Source organism: Phyllobates terribilis, unplaced genomic scaffold (genome assembly GCF_046119375.1).
Source record: "Phyllobates terribilis strain yellow unplaced genomic scaffold, ASM4611937v1 Scaffold_11__3_contigs__length_659146591, whole genome shotgun sequence".
Taxonomy (NCBI): domain Eukaryota; kingdom Metazoa; phylum Chordata; class Amphibia; order Anura; family Dendrobatidae; genus Phyllobates; species Phyllobates terribilis.
The window spans coordinates 261,870,409-261,893,862 of NW_027362771.1; the positions used below are offsets into that span (position 1 = coordinate 261,870,409).

Here is a 23,454-nt window from a genome sequence, read left to right on the forward strand (position 1 = left end):
GTGTATGAGGGGCTTTAGCCTTAAATGACCTATAATATTCCTATTCAATGCAAAAAAACCTGACCATTAACATATACCTCGTGCGTTACTGTTATCTCTCCAATAGTGTCTAATTTTAGAGCACCAAAAACAGGAAAAAACTACTGTTAACAGTGTATGTAATTCCCCAGTGTAACTTTGCTGTCGTTGTTTGTGTTTGTTGGATGCCAGTTTGTGTAAATTATTCATAGATTTAGGAACGTTTGATGCTAAAATGTGTTGTAAAATTCAGAAGCCGAGGCAGAAGAAATGATGCCATTAACCGTTTAGGGATTTTGGAAAAGATGGACTAAACTGAAGCTGGCAGTTTTCTTGGAGTTGGGGTATGCAGTGCATTTGGCTTTGGGGTGACTATAATGCAATTTTTCTTTCTTTAAAAATATTTTTTTTTGTTTGTTCTCAAATTCAAAGTGCAATAGTAAAAAAAAAAATAATAATAATCCAAACTCTGCAATGTGACAGCCATCCTGGAGCAGTCACATGAACACTGCCTCTGCGGCTGCCCTTCATTTTGCTTGTGCTTGCACCTAGATGCAATTACTTATTAGAAATTGGCCAGCCTCTTTAATATATAAAGTTGTTTAAAGGACTAAGTGGATGAAATTTAAGTAATATTTAAAGGGATGGTCCAGTATCTAAAATGTCCTTTCTAAATATGTGTATTTACACCCTAACCACTTTTGCAATTAGGTTTATTATAAAATACCCTACATTCTCTCTGTCATCAGGGGGCGGAGATAGAAGCAGTGAGTGACATCAGCGCTGACCCACAGCCCTCAAACAAATTGTCATTAGGGGCCGGTGCTGGTGTCACTCACTGCTTCTATCACCGCCCCCTAACGACATCTTGTTTCACAGTTAGAAGATGCGGAGATAAAAGTAGAGTGCCGGTGCTGCGCTCACCTCTCCCACAGTTTCTATCACCAGGGATCCAGGACACCATCAGGGGGTGTAGATACAAGCAGTGAGTGACACCATCGCCAACCCACAGCTTCTAACACAGCCCTCAAAAAAATTGTCATCAGGGGGTAGCGCTTGTGTCATTGACTGCTTCTATCACCAACGCCTGATGTTGTCTTTTTTCACAATAAGATGATTGAGTACCAGCGCTGCGCTCGCCTCTTAGCCAATGTCTGTTACCATGGATCCAGGACATCTTCAGAGGGCAGTGATGCAAGAAATTGTAGCAAGTAACTGTAGCGCCGCCCACTCATGAAGTCCTGTTCCAAGAGGGACGATAGATGCCGCAGGGAAGTGAGTGCAGTACCAGCTCCTCTCAAACGAAACATCACAAGAAGTGCAGTAAAAAATAAAACACATGTTTAGGGAATAGCAGTGTAGGGTGTTTTGCAATAAAGCAAATTACAAAAGTGATTAAGGTGTAAAGATAGATATTTAGAAAGGACATTTCAGGTGCCCAACCACCCCTTTTAGTGTTAGCAATTTTACCAATGATCAAGTTTGTTTTGGTTCAAGTTGTAAACTGTATTTATTTTTTTTTAATTGCATACGGTATGTAGCTGCTGTACGAAAACCATGTAATTTTTATAAGTAATGTGAACAAATTTCCGAAGTCAAATGTATGCTACTAGAGCTTTATAGCTTCAGTCAATCTGAAAATAAAATGTAACATATGGTGGGTCTGTGACCTTGTTCCTGAGCCTATTACTGTTATCTTAGGTAAATAAGATAAGGTAGCTCCTACAGAACTATGTAGTTAATGACCTATGCACATGCAGCTAGATAGCAGGTGAATCACAATGGTGTTATTGCAGGTCTTAAGGTATGGTTCATCATGCAGGTCTTAAGGTATGGTTTATCATGGTTACCACTCTGCTACGGTGAGCGGTAACCTCCCGCTCACCGTAGCAGACTCGTAACCATGATAAACAGCGGGTTACTAGGGGCACACGCGCACCTAGTAACCCGCTGTTTATCATGGTTACCACTCTGCTACGGTGAGCGGGAGGTTACCGCTCACCGTAGCAGAGTGGTAACCATGATAAACAGCGGGTTACTAAGTGCGCGTGTGCCCCTAGTAACCCGCTGTTTATCATGGTTACCAGCCTGATCGCTGGTCACACACAGCGATGTGTGCTGACCAGCAGGAGGGCAAGGACCAAAAAATGGTCCAGGACACTTTGCAGCGATCAGCGACCTCACAGCAGGGGCCTGATCGCTTCATAGTGTCACACATAGCGACATCGCTGGTGAGGTCGCTGTTGCGTCACCAAAACCGTGACTCAGCAGCGATCTCGCTATGTGAGACGGGGGCTTAAGGCTTATTCAGATGAGTGTATTATACGGACGTGTTCTGTCCAAGTAAAAATGTAACAGCACACTGTTCATTGTAATAATGGAGTTTAGATGACTGTTTTTTTTTTTCAAGGGAACAGATTGTCCTAGTGAAAAAAATTTGCAGCATGCACTGTTCTCTTCTGATGAACATCCGATATCTGATACTTACTTGTATAAATCTATGTGCAAAAAAAACTAACAAATTCCCATACGGATTATCTGTACAGTATCCATTTTTATGGATACATTGCCATCATTAACTTATGGACGTAAAATTCAGGCACATGAACAGAATAGGATGCCAATATGGGCTCACTTTCTTGAGCGTATAATATAGCCTAGTGCTGTGCGATGTTTTATCTTATAGCACTCGGCCCAATGTTATACTATGGGGCAGTGCAGATCAGAGATTGTTTTCTCATGCTGGTTCGAGCATGATGCGAGTGGCTCCGCAAATCGGATCACGGGCACCCAGTCAAGTCTAAAGGTACATGTGAAACATGGGACTGCACTTGCATGTCATCCAAGTGTAGTCTGATTTACATGAAGAGAGACAATGGAGTAGATGGATAAATTAAGCTCTCCATCATCTCCGCACCTGTGCTGCGATTTTCTCATCCGAAAGAATCAGATTACAGTAATCTGAAACTCTGATTCGAGTTTGATCGGCGTGTCATTAGCATAGTTGGCCCTATTCGCTCACATGAGCGAATTAGCGCTTTTGTGACCCGGCCTATAGATGAAAATCGTCTGAGTTTTCTGGATGATTATCAGACGATTTTTCAGATGCTCATCTGACCCTAATTTGAGCCTTTTGGATGGATAAAAATAATTCAGTGTAGGTTCAGTTGACTCTAGCTTTTATTTTTTTCAAGTCTATTGCTCTGCCAGATCACTGAATGACGGCCAATATCTGCGCCTGATGAGCGTTATTGACTAGAATGGGGTCTAATCAGTTTCAGTTGTGGGATGAAGGCATTTTACCAGACAGAATTGCCATGCTCTAAACTGTAACATTGTATTACAAATTATATTGTAGGTCCAGGTAAGTTATTGCTTCTGCAGTCATCTTAAAGGGAACCTGTCACATGCCAAAAAACTATTAGCCTGCAGATATGAGGTTAATCTGAAGGTTAATAGCATTCCTAAGCTGCCCAGGTGGAAATTAACTTTATTCCTCTCAGCAGCATCAGGGTTTCAGTCATAGTCACGCCTCAGACACTGACTGACAGCCTGCCCATCATTGCATCAGCACAGAGCCGGCTATCAGTCAGTGCCGGGGCGTGGTGCAGCTATAGAATGCTATTAACCTACAAGTTAATAGCGTATTGGGATGCGACAGGTTCCCTTTAAATAAAATAAACACCTGATAAGAATTTCCTTTAGTTAAACTGGGTGTTAATATTTACATACAGATCACTGATTCTGATAAATGCAGGGACCAGCTCATGTCCCTTTTAATCCCTTTAATATTTTGTGCATATAAAACTATAGATTTAATATAGTTGAAAAAAGTTAACATTTTCTTTTGCTGCTTTACCACTCGCTGATCATTTTGAAAGACATTTCGTTGTTTGGCTCAGATAAAGACTCTGTAGAACTGTCCGGCGTATACTGGTGGTGGCTTGCTTGCTGAGCTCATCTGTCACGTTTTCATGTAAATAGGTCTTTTCTTCTGTTTGTTTTTATTTTTCTTCTTTCCTTTTTCTATTCTTTTTTTTTTTTTTTTTTTTGCTCTGTTGATATCTTTCTTATACAAAAATCTAGGAAATGAATGTGGAATAAAATTTTAATTTGTAGATGACAATATTGAATGTTGCATTCCGCATGGATAACTTCCTAATACTATGGGAAAAAAATAAGTATATATAATATATAGTATGTGTGTGTGTATGTATGTATGTATGTATATATATATATATATATATATATATATATATAATTACAGTAGAAGAATGGGGACAATATTTCTCAATTACAATTTTCTTTTTTCATCAACACATACAGTGGGGAAAAAAAGTATTTAGTCAGCCACCAATTGTGCAAGTTTTCCCACTTAAAAAGATGAGAGAGGCCTGTAATTGACATCATAGGTAGACCTCAACTATGAGAGACAAAATGAGAAAACAAATCCTGAAAATCACATTGTCTGATTTGGAAAGAATTTTTTTTAAATTTGAGTGGAAAATAAGTATTTGGTCAATTACAAAAGTTCATCTCAATACTTTGTTGGCAATGACAGAGGTCAAACGTTTTCTGTAAGTCTTTGCAAGGTTGGCACACACTGTTGCTGGTATGTTGTCCCATTCCTCCATGCAGATCTCCTTTAGAGCAGTGATGTTTTGGGGCTGTCGCTGGGCAACATGGACTTTCAACTCCCTCCAAAGGTTTTCTATAGGGTTTAGATCTGGAAACTGGCTAGGCCACTCCAGGACCTTTGAAATGCTTCTTACGAAGCCACTCCTTCGTTGACCTGGTGGTGTGCTTGGGATCATTGTGTGGTCACTGCTTTCTGATTCTTCTATCCTTTAGTATACAGGCCCGGAGAGAATAAGACACAAGACAGGTAGTATGTGTCAACAGACTCCAACTTTATTACAAAGCATAGGGTTTATATACACCCTGGAGGTAGAAATGGATTTACCATATATGGTCCGATCATACAATTTAGCTGTGCAAACAAAAGCTGGTTTCTGTTCACGTGAAGCCTATGCTTGTGTTGATACATTTAATCAGACACATTCTGATGACTAGCAAGGACACGTTAGTTTCTATTGATACAAGGAAGGAACATTTAGTTGTTGTATTTGACCTAAGGTAACCGTCAGACTTATACAGCATAGATGGGGTCTTTGAACGTGAGGGACCTCATCTTCTGCTATAACAATTGTCATGCTGAAAGACCCAGCCACGTTTCATCTTCAATGCCCTTGCTGATGGAAGGAGGTTTGCCTCAAAATCTCACGATACATGGCCCCATTCATTCTTTCATGTACATGGATCAGTCGTCCTGGTCCCTTGGCAGAGAAACAGCCCCAAAGCATGATGTTGCCACCCCCATGCTACACAGTAGGTATGGTGTTCTTTGGATGCAACTCAGCATTCTTTCTCCTCCAAACTCGACGAGTTTTGTTTCTACCAAACAGTTCTACTTTGGTTTCATCTGACCATGTGACATTCTCCCAATACTCTTCTGGATCATCCAAATGCTCTCTAGCAATCTTCAGATGGGCCCGGACATGTAATTGCTTAAGCAGGGGTACACGTCTGGCACTGCAGGATCTGAGTCCCTGGCAGCGTAGTGTGTTGTTGATGGTAGTCTGTGTAACGTTGGTCCCAGCTCTCTGGAAGTCATTCACTAGGTCACCCCGTGTGGTTCTGGGATTTTTGCTAACCGTTCTTGAGATCATTTTGACCCCACGGGGTGAGATCTTCTGTGGAGCCCCAGATTGAGGGAGATTATCAGGGGTCTTGTATGTCTTCCTTTTTCTAATTATTGCTCCCACAGTTGATTTCTTCACAACAGGCTGCCTATTGCTGATTCAGTCTTCCCAGCCTGGTGCAGGGCTACAATTTTGTTTCTGGTGTCTTTCGACAGCTCTTTGGTCTTCACCATAGTGGAGTTTGGAGTGTGACTGTTTGAAGTTGCGGACAGGTGTCTTTTATACTGATAACAAGTTCAAACAGGTGCCAGTACTACAGGTAATGAGTGGAGGACATAGGGGCCTCTTAAAGAAGAAGTTACAGGTCTGTGAGAGCCAGAAATCTAGCTTGTTTGTAATTGACCAAATACTTATTTTCCACTCAAATTTAAAAAAAATTCTTTCCAAATCAGACAATGTGATTTTCAGGATTTGTTTTCTCATTTTGTCTCTTAGGCTGTGTGCCCACGTAGCATTTTTCAAGCGTATATGCTGCGGAATTTCCGCAGCGTAAACGCTTGAAAAACGCATGTATATCCGCACCCCATGGTCCCCAATGGGATTCCGCAAGTTCTATGCACATGCTGCGGATTTTTCCGCAGCGTTTATGCCGCGTTCAAAAATCCGCAGCATGTCATTTAATTTTGCGTTTCCGCAAGCGGAATTGCCTTTGTCCAATGCATAAAAAACGCAAGGCAATTCCGCATGTGGAAAACGTGTGATAAATGCGCGATAAACGCGTGCGGAATTCCGCATGCGTTTTTCCGGGAGAGGACTTGCATTTATGCAGCAGAAATTTTCTGCTTCATAAATGCAACGTGGGCACATAGCCTCATAGTTGAGGTCTACCTATGATGTCAATTACAGGCCTCTCTCATCTTTTTAAGTGGGAGAACTTGCACAATTGGTGGCTGACTAAATACTTTTTTTCCCACACTGTAGATGGTACTTCATAATATATATCATAAAAAAAGGGCACCTAGTACTAGGTTCATGCTGCCCGAACCATGGACAGCATGAATCCGAGCCTGGCTGCACAATTGCAGACAAGTATATCTGAAACACTGGCAATAAAGTATAGTTTGGAAGGCTGGTCAGGGACCATATGGAGAATCGTGACTAGTGCAGCATGGCCACAGGCGATTAGAGGTCTCTCCATATGTACACACACGGGAGAAAACCTGTAGGTCAACTGGGTGGGGAAAAGCCATCCAAGTGCTGCATCGGACTAGGCACATCTCCCTAAAGTCACAGGCCAGTTTTTCAAACAATGTTTTCTCTGAAACACAGGAGCGTTTCAGAGTATGATATACCTGGCTGTAATCACTAAGCCAGTCTCTGATTCATGCTGTCCATGGTTCCAACAGCATGAATCTAGTGACAGGTTCCCTTATAATATAGTTTTCTGCACGCTATGAACTCCATTTCCACCTGTACTTCGCTCTTTCTTTCCCTTACAGTGATATTCAGTGTAAACACTTTGCAGTGTCCACCATATGTATACATTAAGTAGAATTCCTGGCATACTGCTCCAACAGAAGTCTGGCTGGTATCCATTTTTTTTTCTGGATTTCTCTGTGTATATAAGTAGCGTAGTTGATTATGCATCAAAGAACAAAGGAATACCAAGGACACTCTTCTGGCCTCAGTCAGGTAAATGATGGCCTATCCATATGTTTGACCTATATGCCGAGAGCATTTCCATTGAATTTGCAGTGTACGCCTGCCATATGCAATGTGAATGCATGTTAATTCTGCTCTCATTGAAACATAGCAATCTTCTCGCTAAGGCTGCATTCACACATCTGTTTTTGTCAGCTGTGTGCTGTCCGTTTTTAAACTGACAGCATACTGAGCCATAGAATTTAAAGGAACCATTCATTTTTATTTTATTTTTTTTAATGGATCCCTCCGTCTGTTCTGTCAAACATGTGTGTGCATGTCCAATTCTCCTCTGTTCTTGCGAATTAGACTTGCAACCAAATCTATGGGAATCCTTCAAACATGGTTAGAAAACGGTAGACATCAGTTTTAAATCTGTTTTTAACTGATCCAAGTGTCAATAGGAAAAAATAATTTTCTAAGTTTCCCTCCTTTTTTGAGTTTTTAAAAATTTACGTAAAACGGGCAAAACTGATGACTCATGGGAGAAAAATGGTGCGCTTTGATGCATATAAAAACTGAAATGGATGTACAAATGTATCCTTACAGATTATATTACACAGAGCATGGATAATGTGTCATTTATTAAGCTACATGTGCCAGAATTACTGTGTAAGTTGCAGCAAAAATAATGTATTTCATGACTTAAATCATATTTAGTATTTGTCTTTAAACACTTTTTGCCTTGATCAACAAGGGAGCATGACCTCACTTAAATGGGGCATGGTTTTGGAGAAAAGGGCCATGACCTCCCCTGTGACACCAAAGCTTTGGAGCAAATTTCCGGCACAAAGTAAGCCAATTATTAGGTGGTGTAAACTGAGTCTTAAGATACAACAGATATTGCAAACAGAATGAATTTTTATGATAAATTTGGTGCATGGTAAAGAGAACCTGAAAACTGATTCATGCAGGTGGATCATGGGAAGCATCAATCAGACAATGGCTCTGTCATTTCGGCCAGGTATGTTTCACTCTGAAAGGAAAGGCGTTTCAGAGAAAACTACATTTAAAACCGTCCGGGGACCATGCCGCTAGGGTTATTGGCATAAGTCCCCGGCAGATTCTTCTTACCCTGCTCCCCTTGAGTGACTGATCTATCACTACATGATTGTAGGGGACTGACCTCTTGGAATAGTCACCTGCCGCCTGTTAAGTGTATTTTTTCCTCTGAAACAATGCAGTATTTCAGGGTAAAACATACCTGGCTGAAAGGACAGAGCCAGTGTCTGATTTATGCTGCCTGTGGATTGGGAAGCATAATTTAACTGTTTGGGCAGATTTATTAATACCATCTAGACTAATCATGTGGCTGAGATGCAGCACTGGAGGACACAAGTTCCTCCAGTGATAGTTGAGACCTTCCTCTGAACCACATCTTGTTTGAAAATATAATTATTTGAATCTGCCCACTAAATAATATATTTTAGGCAGCCGTTCTAACAACTTCAAAATTGTCCATGTTATGAGTGCTGTAGTTCATCGCTGGTTACAGTGACGGTGTAAAGTTCTTTTTTTCTAGAATAATTCCAGGCTAAGCATATAGCAGGATCCGCATGCAATAGAAGCCACCCACACACAGTGTCATTATTGACCATTTTTTACTTGTCCACTTACTAGTTTATATCTCATTTTAGATTACAAAAGCTATTAGAAGCAGATGACAAAGATGACGAATGTTTAACGTCCACCAATCAGTACCCAAAAGAGACGGTGCGAAAACGACAAAACTCGACCCGCAGCTCCAGAAGTAGTGACTCCTCTCGTTCTTCAAGAAAGAGCTTCAAGCTGGATATCCGATTAGAGGAAGATGTCACCAAGTCGGTCAAGGGCAAAAATGGTAGATTCATCAATCCATGGCCTACCTGGAAGACCCCTACCATTAAAAATGCTATCAAATGGGCTGCAACTGAGAAAGATAATAGCAGTATACCAGGTTCAAAAGAGGTATGTCCTATTCTATGTCATCCATACTGTTAAATAAATGTGAAGATAGGATATATCACCGCTATATAAATATCACATTCTGTCTGCTTTTACATATATGCTGAAGCAGCAGTGTTTTGGGCGTCATAAAGGCATGCTTTTGGGATAGTTGAAGGTTATGAACTTATTTGTAACCAATTTTGTATGCAAAGTTTTTAGCAATAAAATAATGAAGTATCTGTGCGGATAGTGCCCACGTTGCGGACCTGAAGCATATTTTTTACGCTTCTCCCTGGCGGGAAAATCGCATGCGGATATTACATGCGGTTTTCCCGCCAGGTAGAAGCGTTTGTGAGGCGTCTTTGCATGCATTTCCGCATGCGGGTTATCAAGCACTTCTCCAAGCATCACTTGGAAAAGTGCTTGACAACTTGTTCAGAATGGTAAAAAATAAAAAAATAAACTTTATACTCACCTTCCGATGCATTCTCTGCCCCGTCTGGAGGCTTGAGCGGCTCACGCTGTTGTGTGCAGGACCTGCGGTGACGTCATTGAGTCATGTGGTGGGTCACATGACTCAGTGACGTGGCAGGTCCTTCAGACAACAGCGCGACGGAGGGAAAACATCAGAAGATAAGTATAAACTTTATTTTATTCTTTTTTTTACAGGTTCTTTGGTACCCAGGTCTGGATGAGAGTCTCCTCTCCTCCAGACTTGGGTACCATCCGCACATTGATTCCGCTGCGCTTCCTCAAAATTAATGAACATGCTGCGGATTTTTGACCGCAGCATATACGCTGCGGAAAAATCCGCAGCATGGGCATTGACATTGCGGAATGCCATTGGGGACCATGGGGTGCGGATATACATGCGTTTTTCAAGCGTTTACGCTGCGGAAATTCCGCAGCATATACGCTTGAAAAACGCTACGTGGGCACACAGCCTGAGGCTATGTGCCCACGATGCAGAAATGCTGCATATTTTTTCCGCTTCTCCCTGGCAGGAAAAATGCATGCGTTTTTTACATGCGTTTTTCCTGCCAGGTACAAGCATTTTTGCATGCATTTCTGCATGCGAGTTATCAAGCGCTTTTCCAAGCGATTTTAGCATCACTTGGAAAAGTGCTTGACAACTTGTTCACACTATATAAATCCATGCAACCGGCATGGATTTATAGTAGCATGACCAAGTTAGTTAAAAAAAAAAGAATAAGAATGGTAAAAAATAAAGATTATACTTGCCTTCCGATGTCCTCCCTGTGTTTTCTCCTCTCCGTCCGGTATCTTGGGCGGCTTGCGGTGGTGTGAAGGACCTGCGGTGACGTCATTGAGTCATGTGTCAGGTCACATGACTCAATGACATCATGGCAGGTCCTTCACAACACCGAGACCTATACAGCAGACCAGACGGAGCAGAGAAAAAAACGGAAGGACATCGGAAGGTAAGTATAATCTTTATTTTGTATTTTAAATTATTTTTTTACAGGTTCTATGGTACCCAGGTCTGGATGAGAGTCTCTTCTTCTCCAGACCTGGGTACCATCCGCATATTGAACCGTGTGATATCCGCATGTGCAAATGCAGTAATGTGGATGTCACGCGGTCCAATGCAAGTCAATGGCGGCGATTACGCTGCGTCTCCGCAAAATTAATGGACATGCTGCGTACTGTTCCGCAATAATAATCCGCAGTGGAAATTTCCGCAGCATGTGCACAGCACATGTGGATTATCATTGGGGACCATGGGGCACGTATTACCAAGCGTTTTTTTAGGCGTGTTCACTGCGGAAATTCAGCGGCAAAAACACTTGAAAAACGCATAGTGGGCACGCAGCCTAAAGGTAACCTGTCAGCTGATTCTTGTTGCTCAAACCACGGGCAGTATTACTTAAAGCATAGCTGCACGATTGCGAGAAAATAGTTAGAAAATCTGACTTTTTCCCTACTAACTAACAGCACCATACAGAAAGAGAGGATCCACACCCAGGAACAGGAAACCTACAGAATACAAAGGCAGATCACTCCATACGCCTCTCTGTGGTTTCGTGTTCCGGAAGGAGACCTACAGTCCAGCACAGCAGGGGGAAGTCACAGGATGAAGCTCCTCCTTTTTGTTTTCTTAACTGGGTAAATTTCTCCAGGGGTTCGGCAGGAGGCGTCCCTGCGGGATGGAGCAGGAATCAGCTGATCGGGCCTCTCTATCCTAGCCCTTGCTTTCCAGGTGATTACCTGGAATGAGGGGACACTGCTCTGCTCCCAGCCACTTCAGAGTTCGGAAGGCGGGACCGGAAGTGTTGTGGCAAGCTGTGCGTGTGCACGTAGTTGTGGGTCATCTGGTCGGCCGCTTCCAGGTTTGGAGGGCATGCCTGTATGGACCACAGCATGCTGGATTGTTGGGCCTATCTCTAGTTGGAGTAGTGGTCACATTTCCACTGTTAAAGGAACATCGCCGGCTACATTGGACGAGGAGCTGGCTGGCAGAATAGACGGACCAGCGATACCTAGTGGTGATGCAACACATGACCCTAATCCTTCTCCTAGCATAGTAATTCCACTGCATAAGATGGGGTGACTATCATATAATCACACAGTTGCTGATTTATTAGCATAGGCCAGGAAGGCTTTGTCTAAAAATAAGCGCACGGAATGTGCAAGCTGAAGAGAAAAATTGCCCAAGTCTTATGAAAAAGGCTTTATTGCTCCTGTATAGAAATCAGGGTGGCTGAGCAGTGTGAGGCGCTGCATTAAGGTCGTAGACTCTTCTGTAATATGTCTTATTTTAGAAATGTGCTACTTTCTCCACTTATGGGCCACTTCTTCATCTCCCTCACCTTCTGGGCTCATCTTCCATTCAGAAATACAGCTAAAATCCATCTTGCTGAAGACAAGAAAGACTATCCTTTCACTGAGGGATCATAATACAACTGCCTATTGATGTCTAAGGAGAGGGGAGGAAGAAGTCGCACAATTTTGTGGTTCTGCTTTCTAATAAGTATTTTAATTCACACCAGAGCGGTATTCACGGCTACACTGCTTAGTACTGCTGTAAAATGTCCTCCATGTGGCATGTGTCGAATAGAGATCGAGAATTCAGCGTGTTTCGGTGTATGGCAGATATCATAGCAGCAAGCTCAAAGACCACTGAAAATTGGGGAAAAAAATGTGAAAAATGCAGGATACAAGTCATACAGTATAATGACCAAAAATAGTATAATTCCTCATATACACACGTGACGGCTTATTCTGAAATCAGAAGTCGCAGTAACACCTGCACAAGCGTCAAAGGCCTATGTAGGCAGGTCAACGCATGAAATCTTTCGGGCGCCGGCTGGTATTGAAATCAGGCGGCAACTTGTCTACAAGAGAGTTTGCTCTCCTGCCGGACCCAGCACTTCACTAACTACAGCTCCTCTTCCCTCTCTACGGTGAGATAAGATCAAAAGGCAAACACTAGTGCAGGTAGAATGTCAGAGCTGGGCATGGCAACTGTTTATTCTATTCATTGGACTAGAGTAGGTTTTCCTGTGTCCTATGTAAAGCCATCAGAGGAATGCAGGTAAACCTGCTGACAAACTAAGCTCCACTACACTGTGAGATCAGCATGTCCTATTTCTGTGAAACCACAAATAATGTACAATCAGTGTGCACAGATGAAGCAGAGCTGAGTGTGCGCTGGTTTCACCTAGGACTGCGGCACGCACTCATCTCACCTAGTTCTATGCAGTCTCATTGTCCAATATTGTCTGTGGTTTTACATAAGAAGCATAAACTCAACTCTACATAAAAACACAAATAATAGTGTAGCAGAATCAAGTTTATGCTGCAGTCCTAGATGACAGTAAAATGACAGTGTGCACAGATGTAGTAGTGTCAAGATTGTCAACTGTGTACTATGTATTAAGTTAGAGCTGCAGAAAATCCCCACTACCTTCTCCTATGTAAAGCCGCATAGATCAAGCGTTTAGTATATGAAGATGTCTCAGAGCTGAATTGTCACAACCCAATGGCTATATTCAGTTTCCGCAGCAGTTTTCCGCAGGACTGGAGGGGATTTATCACAACAATGCAGCCCCTGAATGAAATGATAAATTCAGCTCTGCAACATTGGTAAAAACATAATGCAGTCTCCATGATCGGACCCGTCTCAACTCATCAGACCTTCATAGGCATTAAATAAAAGTAGTCCAGACAAGCTGATTTCAGAGGGATCAGCCCACCATCTAATGTGTATGGGCATCTCCCGCCAGACAGTTTATGTTGGAAAAGAGGATCCGGCCTGTTGAATATAAGTTTCCATCCTTTTAGGCCATGTTCTCATGATGAGTTTTTGGTGCATTTTTGATGTTGCAAAATGTCTGCACCCATTAAGTAAAATATATTTCATGCATTTTTTTCAAAAATATGCAGCATAAAAAAAACTCACTAAAAACTCATCATGGGAACGTAGTCTTAGTTCTCTGGGACATAATCAGCCACAAGAGGAGTCAGGAAACGGCTTTCTAATAGAGAATGCAGGAATGCTAGCCTAGTGTATTGGGGGAGCCCGGGGAGATAGCCGTCAGCCAGCCAACAACTGTGTATGGCCAGCTAAACCAATGGGTTAAAATCTTTATTAAATTATTTATAAGTTCGTTCTTTTACACAGAAGGATTCTTCTCTCAGATATTTGTCTACATTACAATAGATTGGATAGAGGCAAAAATGGGGAAGAGAGAGCCACGTGCAAATGCATGGTCCACAAAACGCACAACACCTTTATTTCCATTTCAGTCATTATTACTGGCAACATTATAGGTTGGCCAGGGTCGTACAAAGAAATCATGGCCCCAAAGCAAAAGTCCATTGGGTCACCCCTAATAGCGGTACGCCACTGATTATGTAGCATTAAAAGGAAAACTCTTTGATATCATACAAACAAGAGTCAACTAAAAATTTTAATTGTCAGGTTTGAATTCAGGAGGTCAAAATCATTAAGAAATGTCTCATTTCATAATTGAACCTGACAACTTTTGAAGATATGTAGAACAGTGTTATTTTAAGTGTATTCTATTGTATAACCGGTCACAAAAAATAAATGTTCAGCTCACCTGATGAAAAAACCTTTGAGCTCTTAAGATGTGCACGGAGCCGGAATACCAGTTGGAAGGATAATAGAGCGCATGTAAAACTAAGGTAATCTTATCCAACACTCAATCTCCAAACTTCCAAGTAAAAAAGGGCTTTACTGATCTATTAAAATTTGGACCAGACAACCCCTTTAATGTCCTCACCTTGCACCCTACATATTGTATGTGGCAATGTTCACACCATATGATGTAAACCACTTCCCTAAAGAAGTCCTGCCAACACTGGGTGTGTATATATTCCATTAGTGAACAAGCTGCTATACATTGCATACAATATAGTCAATTCTTTATCTGGACAGCCTGAACTCCCGATTGATACATTGCAGCTATTAGGACAGGAGGGAGTTTTGCACGGCTGATGTATCCAGTTAATTCAATCAATCTATACTAAATACAATTGTAACAATCTCTCAGACATGAAACCTATTGGATCTCTAACAACTTAAGCCCCCGTCACACTAAGCGAGATCGCTAGCGAGTTTTGTGACCTCCGCAGCGATCTCGCTACGTTTGACACGTAGCAGCGACCAGGGCCCTGCTGTGAGATCGCTGGTCGTGTTGAAATGGCCTGGACCATTTTTTGATCGTTGAGGTCCCGCTGGGTAGCATGCATCGGTGTGTTTGACACCTTACCAACGACCTCGTTGGCGACTCAGAACTGAGAAGTCGTCCCTCATCGAGGTCTGAATCGTCAGAGTAGCTGCTATGTGACAGGGTCCCAATGACCACCGACATCGTTATACAGGTCGCTACAGGTCGCCGTATCGTTGCTGCGTCTTTGGGAAGATCTGACTGTTTGACATCTCACCAGCGACCAGATAGCGACGCAGCAACGATCCCTGACAGGTCGTATCGTTGTCGGGATCGCTGTAGCGTCGCTAAGTGTGACGGTACCTTTACACAAAGTATATTACAATGTTATATTTCTCTAACATTGTATATTTGTACTAGAACACTTTACTTACATAAAACCAGTTCCACTCCACATCAGTGGTATTATCCTGTATGAGGAAATTCTTTTTCTTACAGCTTAACCCCTTTACAGCCTGGGACGTATTAGTACGCACCAGGCTGTCACTCCCAGTTCAGTGAGGGCACCGGCGCTGAGCTCGCACTGAACGGAGCACATGTCAGCTGATTCTTACAGCTGACATGTGACCACAACAACCGCGGGTGGAATCGCGATCCACCCGCAGCTGTTAACATATTAAATGCTGCTGTTAATCTCTGACATCGGTATTTAATATAGCCGCGCCTGAAGCGCGGCCTTAGGCCCGCCCATCGGTGACCCCGTCATGTGATCGCGGGTCACCGATGCGTGGCCATGACAACCCTGGGTCTGCAGCAGACTCCAGTGGTTGTCATGCGCTGATCGCTATGAGCGCCACCTAGTGGTCGGCGCTCATAGCACAGGAGCATTTCTGCTCCATAGAGGTGATCTGCTGATCACCTCTATGTAGCAGAGTCGATCAGACAAGTGCTGCTTCTAGTCTCCTATGGAGACTATAGAAGCAAGCAAAAAGTGAAAAAAAAAATGGTTTTAAAAATATTTTAAAAATATAAAAGTGTAAATCACCCCCCTTTCGCCCCATTCAAAATAAAATAACAAAAAAAAAACCCACATACACATATTTGGTATCGCCGCGTTCAGAATCGCCCGATCTATCAATATAAAACAAAAAATTAATCCGATCGGTAAACGGCGTAACGAGAAAAAAATTCTAAATGCCAGAATTACGTTTTTTTTGGTCGCCGCAACATTGCAATAAAATGCAATAACGGGCGATCAAAACATCGGATCTACCCCAAAATGGTATCAATAAAAACTTCAGCTCAGCGCGCAAAAAATAAACCCTCACCCGGCCCCAGATCCCGAAAGATGGAGACGCTACAGGTTTTTTTAAGCAAACTGTGGAATTTTTTTTCACCACTTGAATAAAAAAGAACCTATACATGTTTGGTGTCAACGAACTCGTAATGACCTGGAGAATAATAATGGCAGGTCAGTTTTAGCATTCAGTGAACGTGGTAAAAAAAAACAAAAAAAAAAAACATCTGTGGTATTGCACTTTTTTTGCAATTTCACCGCACTTGGAATTTTTTTCTCTGTTTTCCCGTACACTATATGGTAAAACCAGTAATGTCGTTCAAAAGTACAACTCGTCCCGCAAAAAATAAGCCCTCACACGGCCATATTGACCAAAAAATAAAAACGCTATGGCTCTGGGAACAAGGGGAGCAAAAAACGAAAATGGAAAATCCCAGGGTTGCGAAGGGGTTAAGCCAGGTGCCAATACACATTAGATAGCTACTGGACGAACACTACCAAAAGCTATCTGACCCGACTCCCCTATATGTCTGAACACTAGGCCAGTGGAACAATGTACAGCTGACAGCAGCTTATCTAGCTGAAGAACAAAAGGATTGGGCTTTTGAAATTAGACTATGTAAGGTGTGGGTTGCACTTCAGATGGTCCTCTGAACCTGCCGAAATAAACTTGGGCGCTTTCGTCCAACTTTAAAGTGAATTGTGGCCTTTAGGCAAGCCCTACACATTAAACCACTACAAAAAGAACCCCCAAACCATTTATCAGAATGTGTCATTGTAGCCCTTTAAAAGATGAAACAGAGTTACTCTTTATGAGCCCCCCCCTCCCAATGTGCTGATCCAGCAGCGAGAAATCATGTTTTGAAGTGCAGTATAATTCAGTTTTGAAGTGCATTAGGGTGTGACAATGCACTGCCAACTCCTCAGTTTCATGCAGTGTTTCCTGCCTAGCACCACCCTTCTTTGGTTGATTAAGATCAGTTGTTTGTAAAGGGTGAAAATAGCCATTTCACCATAAATAAATACTCTAGCTCACAACCTTCCCCCTGTCCTTGTGCACAGCCAATGACCCTTCAGTCAACCAGCGTGAGGCTGAGGAGCTGGAAGTGCATTTTCACACTGCAGTATACTTCCAGACTGAAAATTGAACTTCAAAACCTTATTTTGTGCTGCTGCAGCAGAGCTTTAGGCCACGTGCACACATTCAGTATTTGTTCTTCACCTGGTTCAAGCTTACAAATACTTGGGTAAAATAATCCTAGAAACACATGCACCACTTCTGGTTTTGGCTTACAAATATTGGGCATAAAGGGCTTGGCTGGATTATCTTTTAATGGGTTACAGTTTCATAAATGGTTTTGAGGGGTACATGTTTGACAGGTTGTTGTTATGCATGAAGTGACTTCTTGTCTCCTCGTGGAAGTAAATTAGGCTTGTTAACATCCAATATCATAGAATCATACAATGGTAGAGTTGGAAGGGACCTCCTGGGTCATCTGGTCCAACCCCCTGCTCAAAGCAGGATTTACTAGATCATCTCAGACAGATGTCTGTCCAGCCTCTGTTTGAAGACGTCCATTGAAGGAGAACTCACCACCTCTCGTGGCAGCCTGTTCCACTCATTAATCACCCTAACTGTCAAAAAGTTTTTTCTAATATCTAATCTGTGTCTCCTCCCATTTAGTTTCATCCCATTGCTTCTAGTCTTTCCTTGTGCAAATGAGAATAAAGATGATCCTTCTACAATGTGACCGCCCTTGACATATTTGTAGACAGCTATTAAGTCTCCTCTCAGTCTTCTTTTTTGCAAGCTAAACATTCCCAAATCCTGCAACCGTTCCTCATAGGACATGGTTTGCAGACCAGTCACCATTCTGGTCGCTCTTCTCTGAACTTGCTCCAGTTTGTCTATGTCTTTTTTAAAATGTGGTGCCCAAAACTGTACACAGTATTCCAGATGAGGTCTGACCAAAGATGAGTAAAGACCGATAATGACTTCACGTGATCTAGACTGTATGCTTCTGTTAATACATCCCAGAATTGTATTTGCCTTTTTTGCTGCTGCATCACACTGTTGACTCATGTTCAGTCTATGATCTATTAGTATACCTAAGTCTTTTTCACATGTACTGTTGCTTAGCTCTATTCCTCCCATTCTGTATATGCTTTTTTCATTTTTATTGCCCAGATGTAGTACTTTGCATTTTTCCCTGTTAAAAACCATTCTGTTGGTTGCTGCCCACTGCTCCAGTTTATTTAGGTCTTTTTGAATCCTCTCTCTCTCTTCTCTAGTATTAGCTATCCCTCCTAGCTTTGTGTCATCAGCAAATTTAATCAGTTTACCCTCAATTCCTTCATCTAAATCATTGATAAAGATGTTGAACAATACAGGTACCCAGGACGGAGCCCTGTGGTACCCCACTTGAGACATTCATCCAGCTGGATGTGAAGCCATTTACAACCACCCTTTGAGTCCGATCACTAAGCCAGTTATGAATCCACCTAACAGTTGCCTGGTCCATTGCATACTTGGTCATTTTTTCAATAAGGATGGTGTGAGATACTTTGTCAAATGCTTTGCTGAAGTCAAGATATACTATATCTACATGATTTCCCTGATCCACCCAGTCAGTGATTCTGTCATAGAAGGAAATTAAGTTAGTCTGACATGACTTGTTAGTTACAAACCCATGCTGACTCTGGTTAATCACTTCATTCTTATCCATGTACTTACATACATGTTTAATAATTTGTTCAAAGATCTTTCCTGGTATAGAAGTCAGACTCACCGGCCTATAGTTCCCTGGGTCCACCTTCTTCCCCTTTTTGAAGATAGGAACAACATTTGCTCTTCTCCAGTCTTCTGGGACTTCTCCTGTTCTCCAAGAATTTTCAAAGATTATGGAGAGTGGTTCTAAAATTTCTTCTACGATCTCCTTCAGTACTCTGGGGTGTAATTCATCTGGACCTGGAGACTTGAACTCATTTATGTTAGCTAAATATTCCCTCACAATCTTTCTGTTTACAGATAACTTGGATTCCTCTATTCCTTTAAAAGGACAGTGAAGATCAGTTGATGTTACATTTTCTTTCTGAGAGAAAGCAGTTGCAAAATAGGAATTAAAAAGTTCGGCCTTCTCAACATCCTCTCTTACCATTTCTCCATTTTCATCCTGTAAAAATCCTATAGCATCTTTGACTTTTCTTTTACTTTTGACATACCCCCAAAATCCTTTTTTATTGCATTTGACATCTCTTGCAAGCCTTAATTCATTGTCAGCTTTAGCTAACCTGATACGTGCCCTGCAGGATCTGCAGACTGCATTATAATCTTCTTTAGATATGCCTCCCTCTTTCCATTTAATAAACATTTCTTTCTTTCTTTTTAGCATGTGTTTAAGTTCTGTGTTCATCCATCCTGGTTTCCTTAAATGCTTCCCATTCTTCCTACTTTTCGGGATTGTTAACGATTGTGCTTTGAGAATCTCATTTTTAAAAATTTCCCATCCTTCCTGGACATTTTTGTCCTTAAGGACATCCAGCCATTGGATCCCTCCTATTCTCTTTCTGAGTCTCTTAAAATCTGCCTTTCTAAAATCTAACCTTGACGTTTGAGTCTTCACATGTCTTCCTCCTCTAGTTATCCAAAATTCTATAATAGCATGATCGCTGCCTCCTAGGGTCCCAGCCACCTTTACCTCCTCAACCATTTCCTCCCTGTTTATAAGGATTAGATCCAAAGTAGCAGATCCCCTTGTTTTCTCCCCTACCTTTTGGAAGATAAAGTTGTCAGCAAGAGAGGATAAGAATTTGCTTGACCTGTTAGTTTTACTTGAGAGAGATTCCCAACAAATGTCTGGATAGTTGAAATCTCCCATGACCACTACGTCATATTTTTTGGAGAACTTGGTCATTTGATACATAAAGAGTTCATCCATATCTTCAGCTTGCCCAGGTAGCCTGTAGTAAATGCCTACAATGGTGTCCTTTCCGTTGTTCTCTCCTTGTATTCTTACCCAAACAGTTTCCACAGAACTCCCAGTCTCTGAAGCTTCAATCTCTGTGCAGATATACGCTTTTCTAACATACAATGCAACACCTCCTCCTCGTTTATCAAGTCTGTTTCTTGCAAATAAGTTGTATCCTTTTAGCCTTTTATTCCAATCATGTGTATCGTCCCACCAAGTTTCAGTGATTCCAATGACCTCATATTCCTTTTCCTGCATTAGTAGTTCCAATTCTCCTTGTTTGTTGCCCATGCTTTGTGCATTTGTATAAAAACATTTTAGTTTGTGATTGGTTTCTCTTCCTCCCATATTTTTATTATTTAAATTGTTTTGTCTTTGTTCTTCCTTTCCACTTCCAGTAGCAGAGATCTCAATAGTATTTGTCAGCTGTATGGCTTTTTCTGGCCTTTTGCTTCCCTTCCCACATTGTTCTAGTTTAAAGCTCTTCTGATGAGTGTAGCAAGGCGACTTCCAAATACATGTTTTCCAGTCTTCGTAAGGTGCACCCTATCTCTAGCAAGTAGTCCATCGTATAGGTAATTCATTCCGTGATCCAGAAATCCAAATCCTTGTTGACGGCACCATCGACGTAGCCAGTTGTTCACCTGTAGAATCTTATTCCACCTCATTGTTCCATGGCCATCCACTGGGAGGATGGATGAGAAGACCACCTGCGCTCCCAATTCTTTCACTTTCTTGCCTAAGTCTTCAAAGTCACTGCAGATGGTTTCCAGGTCCTTTCTTGCGGTGTCATTTGTCCCCACATGTATTAGCAGGAATGGGTAGTGATCTGTAGGTCTGAAGAGTCTTGATATCCTGTCAGACACATCTTTAATTTTTGCTCCTGGAGAACAGCACATTTCTCTTGAGGTTATGTCTGGTCTGCAGATAGCGGCCTCTGTTCCTCTTAACAGGGAATCCCCCATGACCACCACTCTCCGTTTTTTCTTCACAACATTCTTCTTTCTCCATCCAGGAGGATTCTGAGGGCTTACAAGGTTATTCATTGCTGGCAAAGTCTTATTTTGCTGTATGCCCAATCCTTCTATGACTACAACATGTGCCATCAGGAGACTGTCCTGCTTCCACCATAACCATTTGATACATGACAGGTTTGTTATGTAAAAAAAAAAAAAATCATGAAGATTTTGTTGTCTTATATTTTTATACATATCATCTTTGAAACTGTTTGTAATTCTATCCGCCTTGATTAAAGCCCCAGTTTCAGCTGCTGAAAAACAGCCCCAAAGCATAGCACTGCCTGCACCATGCGTCATTGTGGGTATGGAGTTCTTTTGGTAATGTGCAGTGTTGGCTTTGTGCCAAATATGTCTTGGCATTTTGGCCAGAAAGTTCAACCTTGGTCTCATCAGACCATAACACATTTTACTTACATGCTTTTGGCAGGCTTGATATAGGTTTTCGCAAAACATAGCCGGGTTTGGATGTTTTTCGTGGTAAGAAAAGGCTTCCCTTTTGCCACTCTACCCCACCAGCTAGACACATGAAGAATACGGGAGATTGTTGTCACATGCAGTACACAACCAGTACTTGCCAGAAATATCTGCAGCTCCTTTAATGTTACTATATAATATACTATACCTCCCTGCCCAATTTTCTTTTTTTTCATACATTTTTGAGACACAGTTCTAAGTAATGTCACTGTTGTGCCAAATTTAAGCCACTTCTTGATGACAATCTTTAATGTTCCATGGTATATTTAATGCCTTGAACCTTTTTTTTTTGGACCCTTCTCATAGCTGATAGCAGAATAATCTCAATGTTGAAAGTTATATCATAAGCTATTTACAGACCATGGCTTTTGCTATAAAATGCAACTAAAAAGGTGTGGGGAAAATCCTTCTAGAACAGCTAATATTTATATGGAGTTAATCAGAATCACTTTAAATTATGGCAGCTCTGTACTGACTACTATTTAACATGAGTTTTTAAATGTGATTATCAAATTTTGAACACAACCACATCTCCAATTATAAGAGGGTGTTCACACTTATGCAACTAAATTATTTTACTTTAGCTTTTTCTTTAAGTAACACCCTTTTATAGTTGACTGTTTGCTGGACAACAGTTTAATGAATAATTAGACTTACCTGTAGTTGAATTCTTAATTTGACTTTTGTAGTCTAAACTTTTTAGCTTTGCTCATAAGACTTTCATTTTGGTGTACTCATTTTTGCAAAATGGTCTTTGGTCCTATTTTATTATTACATGTATGACAATCTTTTAAACCATCTCTAAAAGGGGATGTTTCACCCTCCTATTGATCTTTAAAAGCATGGCTTCATTATACATTGTAAATGAAAGAAGAGCTAACACTCATTGTAAAGGAAAAGGAGCAAACACTCCATTTGACTCCTTTTGTTCTACGACCCCCTTGCTGTGAACAAGTAATTGTAGTAGGTTATCTGATGGAGAGCAGACATGGACTGTGTACACAGAGGAAACAACAGGCTGTGGGTTGATACTTCTCTCCTGTGTTAAGTCTTTCCAGTTTCAAAGCAACAGATGACCATGATCACAGGCTCTTTGGAGCCGGATACCAGATATGAGTATTGTTTTTTATTTTGTGACATTTTTTTCCTCATTGTGGTGAACACATCACTCTAATTAATATCGGCCAGATGGATAACGTTAGATATGCCATGTCTCATATCTATAGAAAGCTAAAATCATGATAGGAAATATTGCCTTAATTTTTCCCATCTTGAGACCTCCAGGGGTGGGGGGCAGATATCCTTTAAGATCGGGGCTCTCATAATTTTTGGGACCTGAGCCGCATCTCATTTACTGGCCCCCATGTGAGATCACAAGGGGAGTGACTCTTACCTGGTAAAAGCAGAAACTGACTTCGAGGCATTGTTCAGTACTGGGAGATCTTGCTCGTTGTAAGGCTGCACAATTTCCTAATTGGAGTGCTCCCCTCTGCAAGATCTGCGCCATTCTAATGATAACAGGTCTTGTAATTTTCTTTTGTTTACCCTTTTTATTTTTCTGTAAGTGTATATACTTTGTCTTGTCCCCTTTGTAATATCTTTTGTATATTTTTATAAACCCTGCCTAATTGTAGACTTGAATATATAAATTGAATAGCTTTGCTCCTCTTGCTCTGTAAACCGCACCCTTGA

At 41.5% G+C, this 23,454-nt stretch overlaps 1 protein-coding gene across 1 annotated transcript in view; it reads left to right on the top strand.

Moving 5' to 3' along the window:
• NAPEPLD (N-acyl phosphatidylethanolamine phospholipase D) overlaps window positions 1-23,454 on the top strand; it is a 44,869-nt gene that overhangs the window by 6,906 nt on the left and 14,509 nt on the right. The window contains exon 2 of the mRNA XM_073652272.1: window positions 9,059-9,368. Within this exon, the coding sequence (XP_073508373.1) occupies window positions 9,059-9,368 (310 nt within the window). The remainder of the gene's footprint in view (window positions 1-9,058; window positions 9,369-23,454) is intronic.